Source organism: Aythya marila (assembly GCF_965140915.1).
Source record: "Aythya marila genome assembly, chromosome: 1".
NCBI lineage: Eukaryota > Metazoa > Chordata > Aves > Anseriformes > Anatidae > Aythya > Aythya marila.
In genome coordinates this window covers 112,792,934-112,804,996 of record NC_139042.1, presented here as the reverse complement: position 1 = coordinate 112,804,996, position 12,063 = coordinate 112,792,934, and the positions used below count along the sequence as shown (strand labels likewise).

The 12,063-nt window shown below is 37.6% G+C and overlaps 1 protein-coding gene across 1 annotated transcript in view; it reads right to left on the bottom strand.

Moving 5' to 3' along the window:
- The window catches only part of PROS1 (protein S), a 34,807-nt gene that overhangs the window by 16,580 nt on the left and 6,164 nt on the right, over positions 1 to 12,063 (bottom strand). Inside the window, exons 3-7 of the mRNA XM_082776368.1 lie at positions 11,550 to 11,574; positions 11,140 to 11,226; positions 7,323 to 7,445; positions 7,045 to 7,167; positions 4,785 to 4,910 (exon numbers count right to left, since the gene is read on the bottom strand). Coding sequence (XP_082632494.1) covers positions 4,785 to 4,910; positions 7,045 to 7,167; positions 7,323 to 7,445; positions 11,140 to 11,226; positions 11,550 to 11,574 — 484 coding nt within the window. The remainder of the gene's footprint in view (positions 1 to 4,784; positions 4,911 to 7,044; positions 7,168 to 7,322; positions 7,446 to 11,139; positions 11,227 to 11,549; positions 11,575 to 12,063) is intronic.

Sequence of the window (12,063 nt, the reverse complement as noted above, 5' to 3'; positions counted from 1 at the left end):
CTCAAGAATCCAATAACTCAGGTAAGGGGATAAAATAAGTTGTTAATGCAGAAATACAGTAATGGATGTTGTAAAAAGTTCATCTGACAGCGTTTTGCAGATGGCTTGTGTGTTGCAATGCCTTAACTTGAATTATTTTAAATTAACAAATGTTTAAATTTAATTGTGACTGTACCTGAAATTGCAGTCTTCAGAGGTGAATGTCTGCCAATGTTAAGAGGTCTTCTTTGCTCAGATTTGGGAAAGCTAACCTATTGAAATGTGTTACTCTCTATGTACATACAGGTAAACTCCTGCAATTGTAAATTACCAATACTCTGCTTATGGCTTGATTCCTTCTTCATTCATTTTGGCCTTTGTCACCTGTAGTACTACTTAGGTGAGTAAGATAAAAGGGTGAGTTGCAATATCTAAGTGCTTATTTTAGAGTTTGAATCATACTTCTTTCCATATGCCTCAGAGATAATGCTCACAAATTAGTCATACAGCAGGATCTGGTCAGTTGTTAAGAAATGTTTTGCTGGTGCATAATTGCAACTGACCCTTCCATTTCCTCTGTCTGCAATTAGATCACCTCTCTTTCATTTGGCATGTGTAATCCTTTCCATTTGGAACTCATTAAACTGTTTATGGTCTTGACGGGTGTTACCTAACCCAATAAACTGCAAGATCAACTTGGTACAAGGGGTTCTGTGGTGAAAGTCATTTTCTAATAACTTCTGGTGACTTGTGGTGTGATGTCCATTTAAAACTAAGACTATAAAATGATGTGTTAAAAGGTCAAGCTGGTTCTGTCACTGTTTTTTTTTGGCTTGGTAGGTTGTTTTTTTGCATCTTATCATACATGCAAATGAGCCAAATTCCAAAACACAGCCTAGGGATAGTATGCAGTGGGTGAGAAGAATGCTTTCTCTGTCCTTTCCTGTTCTGCCTGTTTTGGGAAAAATAAATTTCATTCTCAGTATGATCATTTAGGGCTCTGAATAGGCTAGGAAATCCACTTAGGCCTGAGCACACAGAGAAGAGAAGGGAAAAAAAAAACAAACTCTATAGCTTGCTTCGCTGTGGAGATCCTACAGAATTGTAGGGGTTGGAAGGGATCTTGAAAGATCATTGGGTCCAACCCCCCTGCCAAAGCAGGTTCCTTAGAGCAGGCTGCCCAGGTAGGCATCCAGACAGGCCTTGAATATCTCCAGAGGAGACTCCACAACCTCCCTGGGCAGCCTGTTCCAGTCATCCGTCACCCTCACCGTGAAGTTCTTTTGCATGTTGGTGTGGAACTTCCTGTGCTCCATCTTGTGGCCATTACTCCTTGTCCTGTCCCCACAAACCACTGAAAAGAGGTTGGCCAAATCCCTCTGTCTCAGTAAACCATAACATTTGATGTCTCCCAAGAGCAGTGGAAGTAGAGACTCTGAGAAGCAACTCTTTTCCTAAGCCCTTCCCAGAGGAGCATGACGCTGTACAGACACTTCAGGAGGCATTGCTCCCTGTGGAAGATTCTTTACCGCTTCTGGCACATGAATACCCAGCAGTACAAAAGTAAAACTATAAGCACTAACTAACCTGTAGCAATAGAGTAAAACAGAGTATTGAATTCTCTGAAAGCAGCAGTTCATTTTGAGCACGTTGCTCAGGCCCAGAACATGCAGAAAACCAGAAGCTTATGAAGTTGTTATGAAAGCTTATTACACACTGCCTGACAGACGAATTTCTATCATTTAATCAATTACTTGGAGACTGGTACCAGTCTTGGAGGTGTGAGGGGTGTAAATTTCCATTGCCAAAATGAACCTAATGTTCAAGAGTAAGGTTTCCTTCCAGAGTGTCTGATAGCTGCAGAAGGATAGGCAAGCTTCCTGCGTAGTTATCAGTCTTCTTCCTCAGCAGTTGTTCTACAATCCCTGATCAGTCCAAATGAATGTTCCCATGCAGAGCTAATTGTCCTGTTATAGAAATGTTGACTTGCACAAGCTGGAGGGGACTAGGGTGTTTGTTTCCTTTTAACTATGTTAAAAATATCTTACTTTCTTCCAAGTTGTTGAATACAACTTTGCATGCTTGTTTGAGCGATTTCAAAGGCTTCCCTCATATCCATCCAAACGTCAGTCCCACATCATTGAACAGCCAGCTGAAGCTTCTCATGCAAACCCATGAATCTGAGCAGCATCCTGGGTTCAGAGAGCTGCTTTCAGTGGAAGACTGAAATAACGTACTTTGGATAAGTTGCTAAGGTATGATAAAATTGGCCATAAAGGAGCTGCAAACCATGTCCTAGAGGGGAGGTGTTCTACATGCTGCTAGGGAAACAGTCATTCCCCCAGAGCATGGATGCAGCTAAGCAGCATTTTGTGTGTGTTAAACAGTTCATGAGGAAAAGGTAAAGTTTTATTCCCTGTCTCAGATTTTCAGACCAGGTGCTAAGGAGGACTAATACCTGGAATGCAGATATGCTCTGTCCTGTTGGATTAACTGGTTCAGTCACCTCTTTAGGAGGAGTTCCCCATCCAGAGAAGGGAGAAGAATATGGGGAGAGGCATTCCAAACTTTAGGTAATTCTTCCAAATATGGTTTTAGCATGCTTTATCTCCTAGGCACTGACCGAAAGCCAGGCCCAACTAACACAATAAGCATACTTGGTCAAAATTGCTAAGTGATCAAAATTGCAAGAAGTATGAGAAGATTTGTATCTAGAGTTGTATGACTTCTATGAAACAGACTTTTTCTACCGATAGTGTCTTGTAAGAGGTGGGGATGAAGAACTGCAGCCAACTGCTCCCAGAAATTCTTGGGGGAAAAAAAATCTCTTCCACATTATTGTTACTGTCATCACAGAGATGAATATGTAATTATATGCAAACCTGATTTTCCTAGTACGAGTAATTGAATTTTGCCACCTACGTGTAACATGGCAATGAAAAACTAATGTCATTTAGTCTTTCTGGAAGGCTACGTTCCTGTCTGTCTACACAATCCTTAGATAGGATTTGATGACTCATTTAATGTGGTTACAACCAGATCTGAAAGCTTAACAGTGTTATTCTCCATCCAGGAGGTAAAACTTGCTGGTTTAAATGTCCTCATCTTGCAATCTTTTGGGATCCCAGTTTCAAAAGATGAAAAATACTTAAATTCAATTTGATGCAGCCCACGTATCTGCAGAGAGTAGTGAGAATTAGATTAATTATGGTGAGGTCTTTCCCATTCCAGTGCACGTTGTTCAAAATGGGACACAAAATCGTCAGTAGAGTTTTAATCCTGTAGTAACTGGACAAATAGCAGATGTCTGAATATATAATCATTACTATTAGGCAAAGCTTTGTCACAGGAATGCTGCATGAAAAGCCACACAGCAGAAGATTCATAGCCAGCAAGAAGCTGCTTTTGCGTCTGTTTAGACGGTAACATAGAAGTAACATTTAGAATAAAAACTAGTCACTGATGTATTTTTCTTAAAGGCAACATCAAAAATTTCCATTCATAGCAAAACTCTAAAAGCCCATTCTCTCTTTTATGACTGAAATTTGATTTCTGATTTGTGTACTAAACAGAAACTTTGACAACAGGCGTAGTGAACTAAAGTACGCTGTAGGACAACTGCAAATTCTTCCAGTACTTGAAAAGGTTATTTTATGATGGTCTTTGTCAGAATGGCTTCTTGCCACTTTACCACAAGTTATCAGTACTTTTCAACTTTGCCGTGAGGGTTTTTCTATCGAATTTTCATTTCAGAAAAGAATACTCTTGAGAAAACGTTCTTTTGATGTAGATCTTTTTTTTTTTTCTCCCCTCAATAGCTCTTTTTCTGGAGAGAGAATTTTTTCACTTTAAACGTGGGGTCTTTGAAATATATGTATACACATATATAGATGTGTATATATATAAACACACACACACATGTATTTCATGCAATTGTTATCCTTTCACTTCCAGCTTAGAATGGAGATCAACTAAATCTAATGTGATTAATTTCCAACATATCTAGAGACCCCAAGGGAGGTTTAGACAACGTTATTTAAAATTTCACTAAATACAGTGAAAAGCTCTTTCTGGTATCTTAAAACTAAGGACATATAAAGGACAGAGAGACAGAGTCCCTGGCCATGAGAACTAAATAAGCACCTAAACAGCCTATTATGTGGATATAGAGAAGCTGTTTAGATATTCGAGACCAATAGATAAAGTATGGGTTTAATTTCTGGTGACTGTGTCCTTATAAATATTTTTTTAAGTGTCTCAGCTGGTTTGGAATTGCCAAATAAGTACTTTTAATTGCTTTTTCTATAACCTATCTTGAGTTAGGCGTATATTGAACTGGCTGATGTCAAATATTCCATCCTTATAACTGTAGTGATGCTTAAAAACAGGGTATAAAACTCCCTAGTAATGTCCAGATGCTCAACATGTTGCTTCAAGTTATCTGAAAGAAACTTACTGGCTGGTTTGAGAACTAGGACAGAAAGTCCTCTCTACAGTGAGACAGGTGACATTGCTCATATGAACTCATGGAGTTGTTCGGCATGCAGCAAACAGGGGAATACATGGTAACTCCTGAATACCTGGGAGCAAGTCACTGCAACTTCACATGCTGCGCAATATTGCCTGCTTGGGCCCTTGAAAGAACAGTTGAGTCATATCACAATAAACAATATGAAGATTAATCAATGCACTACTAGAAGAGATGCTGGAGTTTGTTATAGCAGTAGACTCAAGAATGGAAAGAGGAGGAAGAGAAGAAAAAAAAAAAAAAAAAGCTGGGAGAGTGGCACAGGGGAAAGACCTACCTTCACAGTTCTTGGATGTTAAATTATATGTGTAGCCTTCTGGACATTCACATTCATATTTCCCCAGGGTATTCTTACAGATGGCTGTCCCACAGATGTTTGGGTATAATACACATTCATTTATATCTAGAAATACAAACAAGTTACTAAAAACAAGTTAATCTCTTGCATACTATTTTTTCCTAACCGAAACTGTAAGAACTTAGTGAGGCTGGCAAACTGTTTTCCTTGCTAGGTTTGTCATGATTTTATAGCAGACTATAACTATAGCAGTAAAGACTTCTGGAGGTCTGTGAAAGGCATTTCTGTATGCCCTCAGTGAAAAATGAATTTTCTGCCTGCCTATCTTTAACATTTTCTCACGTGTTCTGTGGATAACAGGAAAAGAGATGCACATCTAGGAAGGCAATAAGAGAAAAAGAGTCTGCAGATTTCCTAGAAACTAAACCACACTGCATAATAAAATCTTATAAAAACGCATACAGAAAGACAAGAAATAATTCTATCAGTTTTTTGCATGCTACAATCAATTCATGTCACAATCTTCTTTGAATTTGCTATGCTGACAGGTGTTCAAGTCACTCACTATTTCCTTCCAACCATTTTAGTGTTGTTTCCAATTTTTCAATGTCGTTTTCAAAATGCAGATGTGACAAGTGGATATAACATATCGTATCAATCAAACTAAATGTTTTGTAGACAGAGAAGTAACAGATCCCTGGTAGTACTTCAATTCCCACTTGCACATGCAAGGATCATGCTATTTTTCTCCATGGTTTTGTAGTAGTTGTTGGAATAGCACTGCATGGGGAGAACAGATTCTGTTACCTGCTTGTGAGGACTCAAAGCGTTTTTGAAGTCAAAGCTGTCTAGGATACAGTCTACTTTTTGACATTTGCCTTGTGGACTTCAAATTTCTTGGTGTACAATTTTATACTTGGACGTAAGGAAACATGTAAATCCAGTTTATCAAATGACCTAACTGGTACTCAGGCTGTTTAGTTCTTACTATTATTTGCCAATCTGATAGTCTTTAAATGATCAGTAGTCAGATATGTACTTACATCACTACTGAAAATAGCGTAAAGCTCTACTTCTCTGTGAAGACTCTTTTGTATTTGTGTATGTTAGCTGGTTATTTCCCTTTGTCTGTTACTCACTGATTCTAGTGTTAACTAACTGAAAAGAACTAGCTCTTTTTTAGCCAAGCATTATGCTAAAACTTCTGCAAAGAATCAGAGTTAGTTCTAAACTTTTGTCTCGTTGATCTAAGTTATTAACTGTTAGTGTATTTTTCTTTGAATTTTTTTTTTTAGACAACTTTTCCAGCATCTTTCCAAGAACTGCAGAGATTCTAACCAGCTTATCTGCTATTTGACACAGCAGCCATCTTATGTTCTTCTGGAATTTCGTTTGAAAGTATTCATTCACAAAAATATTGAGACTAAAGGTAGAGACAGTGGCAGGTCTGGCTTCTTGAGTTATTTGATGTTACCCAAAACTGTTGACACAGTTCAGGGGGAAAAAATACTAAAATAAAATTAGGTTACTTGGCAATTCCTACTCAGGAAAAAAAAAATACCTATGAGTTAATAACTGTATTTTTTTTTCTGGAGTAGAATGCAGCATGTAGGTCATGGTCAATAATAATAAACGCATTTAGGTACAGGGAAAAATTATTCTGGGTGAGTGAAAGAGAAATACTTCTCTCCATAAAGAGCATTTGTAGATTCATTAATAGATTATTCTCCAATGAACTTATAACTCTGAAAAGAAGGGCATCACAAATTAGGAGTGACTAAGCCTAAGTCAGTGTTTATCAGAGAGGATTTCAGTGGGAACAGTGTTAGCTGGTTGCACCACTCTATATTCTTGTTTCAGCATGCCTAAAGGATAACAGAAACTGGTTAGTGTTTAAAACAACCTTTACAGTGCTCTAATAAGGAATTGGTATCTAGTATCGTGGTATCATTCTTTTTTGTTTTGTCTTTTTGTTTGTTTGTTTTGTTTTAAACCCTGTGTTGTTTTAACCACCTCAGTTCGTTCATCTTTTTCACTATACATTTGCACAAATGTTTGGAGTAGTGTAAGACAGGAGGTGGGATGAGGAGCCAGGCTGAAGCAGGGGCAATGCAAGTCAGGGGCAATGCAAGCTTTTGCTGACTTAGAACAATTGCGGAACTACTAGACTACTTTCCTCTCTAGCTGATAGGCAGTGTACTGTTATGTAATGAAATTCTCCTTAAGACTCACTTCCTACCTTTGCAGTCCCGTTTATTTGGAAGCATAAAGTAGCCATCTTCACATAAACAACGGTAGCTTCCAGGTAAATTAGAACAGCGTTGGCTACAACCTCCATTGAAGTCTTCACATTCATTTATATCTAGAACAAAATCAAAACAGAAATCTCTGCTCAGAGGAAAGCATTCGTTCACACCTCTGTGATTGTAGGTATACTTAAAGATCTGATAGTATTCAGTGTTTTATATGTAACTGTGTTCCTGAGAACTGATATTGTAAGGAGATTGGAGACTATACCTTCTTCACAATTCTCTCCTTGCCATCCTGGTTTACAGATGCATGTGTATTTGGCTTGTCCATCTATGCAATCCTTATATCCATCTATGTGGCATGGCAGAGGGCTACACTGGTTTGAAATTTCTGTGGGAGGAAAACATTAGAAATACTTGTCATTTAGGGTTGTTGTCCCTCGAGGATAGCTTTAGTCCTTCTTTCTGTCTTCCTACGGGTACCTTTCATAAAATAGGAAGGCATTGATGCATAAGACCAAATATCCATACAAAACTCATGCTAAAAAGCCACCAGTACTCCCCCTTTGTCCTACAGAAAACAACCAAAAACCAAATGACTCACTAAGCCATCTTAATCCCTGCAAACTGTGACAAAAGGAAGATGATCCTATTTTCATTAAATTTGAAGGACTTATTCATTCCACTTTTAAAAGAAAAGCGCTCTGCCTCGTCAAGTTACCACAAATTTCAGTAGAAATATCAAACTTTCAGCACCAAAAATTTGAGAATACAATTCAAGTGTTCATTTTCTCCATTCAAGAAGAATCACGTTCAAGAACCTTATACCTCAGGTTGCCTTTGCTACCCGGGTTCTTTGGGTAGACTGGATACATTTGTGTCTAACAGTCACCTTTCACAGATATTAACTGAAATGACAAACCAAAATTTGGATTGGAAAGAGCAGTTGAAGACTATGCATACTGTCAAGATTTCAGAAAGGAAGGCTCAAAATACACTGTTTGGGACAGAGAACAGAATTCAAGAACAGAATTCATTGTCTTCTTGCTCTACCCAAAATACATAAGGTCTTTTAACTTTTGGCACCGTTTTCATAAATTTACGTCAGCACACTACACAAGGCATCTTCACATTTGCTTTTCTTGAATATGCTGGTAGCTTTATGGATTATTTTTCTGCAGACCTCTCATAATTACAAATATATTGTTTCTACCTCAAAATTATGTTCTTGTACAGTTCTGAGATGTTGTTTTGAGGCACGCTTGCTAAAAAACAAACAACAACAAAAAACAACCTAACAAAAAACAACCAAACAAAAAAAATAAAAGAACAGATAGAATAAGAAGGAAGTATTTTGTGATGTTCAGATTCAAGAAAGTAGCAGGAGAGGCAAGTGTTCCTGGAAACTGAAAGTTGCTGTGATTCTGTTACTAAGGCCTCACTGGATTTCTTAGATGTTTCTTACTTTACTGAAAAGAACTGAAGAACTGATATCCATAGAATTATATGTTTAGCCTTCTGTGAGAAAGAAAACTTAATAAAATCTTTGTTAGTATATTTGCCAATTAAATCTACTTCTAATTAAATTCTGCTGTAAGTAAATCCCAAACATCGTGGGCCAGCTAAACTCCAGAACTAAACAGTATCTTTAGAATAGCTACTGCTTGTTATTTAATGTTCATGCTGCAGACCAAATGACTCCAGTTATGGGTGAAGATTGACAGAACAAATTGTGAAGAAGAAATAAAAGGCATGAGCTTGATGTATGATTCTTGTCAGAATAATTTCCAATTGTAGCTTCTAGAACTGTTTTTTATTCTTTTTTTTCCTCTTTCTTGCTTATTTTTTGCTTTTGTAGGTCAAGAAACAAGGGTGTGAACCAGGTTTGGTACAAGCAAAGTACTTCATAAGGAATAGATGTAGAGGATATCCTTAGAGTACACAGCTACAGAACACAATTGAGCGTAAATGTTTCTGAGCCAAAAGCAGTAATGGCTCATGAGAGTCTGAACTGAGAGAAGATGGATTAGGTTGTCCGTGTAAAGTATGTGTAGATGGAGTAAGGTGAATTAAGTATATAAAAAGGAAGAGAACTGGGGAAAATAAGTTTAAAAAGGAGAACTGGTAAAGTATGCTAGAGGAGGAAGACAGGATGAACAGGACTGAACAAAGAGTCCATGTCCATGAACAACCATGTCCAAATGTCCATGGATGATTGATTTAGATGTCACAGAAGGGACAGTAATGTTGAAACTGCTTATTCCAAAAGTGGGCTTGGTGTTCCTCTTTTCCCAATCTGACGCACCTTCTGACCTACAACCCAGCAACGCTTCTTGAGAAACATTTGTGACAACAATTAAATGTCAGATCTACTTAGCTTCCCATGGAAAGGGTAGGTGGCAAGAAATGTATGCTTGTACCTGTATCTTCTACCACTCAGAGCCTTTGATATCCAGGAGATGTGTCAAGGTAAGTAAGCCGATAGATGTAAATGTTTTTGTTTTTGTTTTAAGTGCTTACTTTCAAAAGAAGTTAAGTATGCAATTATGTGATACAGGTGTTCAGGAACTTAATGATGCAGCTTAGATAATTTCTTGGATTATAAATGTTTAAGAAAGGGTCTTCTGTCTGAAACAAGTAAAATTATCTTTCAGTTCTGTTTGCACTGTTACTTTTTTTCCTCGATTTTCCATCTTGAGATCCAAACTAGTCATTGTATTATAAGCTGTTTGTTATAGTTATTTTTTTGTCATTGGATTTTTCATTTTGACACTATCAAAACAATTTGGATAAATAAGCTCTGAAAGACAAAACTTTTAAAATGAAAAAATGTTTGATATTCACTGTCACTAAAGATTTATCTCAATTAATACGCATTAAAAAAAAAAAGTTATAGACTTAATGGGAATTTTATATCCTGTTCTCTCAGCAGTAGTTCTTTTCCAGAAATGCTCTGCATGGAGTCCTCTGAACACTCAGGCCTTAGAAACGCTTGACAAATTTATTCATAATCTCTTAACTTGTCCTTTTTCCTAGTGACTGACCAATAGCAACAGATTTTTTTTTTGATTTTTATTATGTGAACCCAAATGGAGAAATACAATGACTATCAAGTAAACTTGTTTTCACTGGATTATACGGAAACACTGCACATTCACACAACTCTGCTATATTCTTTCCTCCCAGGAGCTTTAATGAGTGAGAATGAGTGATGTGAATGGGAATACATCTTAGTTTGTGACAGCAGGCACGCTGGCCAAGTGATCTGGAAAATATGTTCATCCATGACCATGTGCAGTGTCATTAAGGATTGTTTTGCCTTCTGTTGTTTTCAGTGACAAAAACAGGGTCAGATGCCTAAGGATAGGAAGCCTTCTTTGATGTATCCAGGCTGTAAAGGTTTAAGAGGTTTAGAGAGATGTTTCTGTTGTGACAAGTAGGGAATATGGTATAGATGCTTCCTGTGAATTCACTAGAAAAAGCACAGTTCACACTGAAATTACGTATTAGTATAAAAACTACGTCTTGGAGCAACACAGCACATTTCTTGCTTTGTAACCTTCTTGCCTCTGGAGTAAGTAATTGTATCTTCTAGCTACTGTTTGAATTTTTCAGCTGGTTATGTTACCCACAATGTGAAGGGCTACAGTGTAACCATGAACCCAAAAGCAGTACCAAGACGAAATTTACCAGGTGGTCTCTTCCCTTAGCTGACAGAACAGGACCTACTAGACAGGAAGAGTCAGGCAAAATTACTGAAGACATGGCAGTGTACAGTGGACATACGGGAGAACACTGGTCAGCTGAGGCAGCACACTGATTCTGGAAGAGTTCTGCCTCCCATTTTGCAGTTAATTACGTTTCTTCTCCACTATATTTTAAAAATAAAACCAGTCACTTATACCTCTTACTCTGAAAACACTATCACCTAAATTTTTTTGTCAGTTCCTGTTCCAGGTAATTGTGTTTGCCTGAGTTAATATGGAGATTTGTCTTTTTTCTACCAACAAGAACTACCTTTTCACCAAGCACATGTGTTCTTAGATGCAAGTGCGTTAGGTGAAGTATCTAGCAGCAGTGCTTACCATTGACGCAAGCCCTCAGGTCAGCTGGAGAATCTGGAGTAACTGCAGTAACCCTGAAAACCCCTGCTCGATGGGAGGCAAGGCAGCCTGCAAATGTAAACCCACACATATGATACAAACACTCACTTGGTCTGAAATTATAACAGCTTTGCATGGAATCTTCAAAGAGTCTGTTCTCACAGCTTGAATTAGAAAACTTGTCCGGGCATATTAAGGACAGCTGATCACAGACCAACCTTCTGAGTGCCTCTGCTGGGATCTAAGTACAGTAAACTGCCAAAGAGCTACTATGCATTATCATCAGCATGGAAATCATTCAAATGGTATGGGCAGAACAACAAAACTAGTATTATCCAAATAAGAAGGCCAGTGAATGACATACTAGAGTTGTTCAGGTTTCTTGTACTTACTTAAATATTTGGGATAAAAATACTCCTGTACAAAGAAAAGAAAAACAACGAGTAAGAAAAAAACGAAGGTAGATAGAATTAACAGCAAAATACACTGAATATGTTCTAAAATAATTTGTATTGTAACTATAAAAGAAGCAAGAAAGAAAATCACTTTGACTCTTACAATATATACCAAGTTTTCTGTATCACTATTGCTTAGGTTAAGACAGCAGATTATTTCCTAATATAGGACTCAGTGGTGAGAAGATTAAGATTCTGCACTGAATCGGATGCTTTCAAAGCGTCAATGAAAATGAATTGGATGTCAAAATGACTTTGAGAACTGTCTCAGAATGAAAGGATCTTGCCCAATATTATTACTGGATAGAGAGCAGTCTCCTTTATTTCCATTTTTAAACCCCCAAACAAACAAATGGAGTAGGTTGAATGTTTCACAAGCAATTCAGTGAGGTGAATTCAGTGAAGTGAATTTCACAAGCAATTCAATGAAGTGAAAAGTGTTACTAAAATA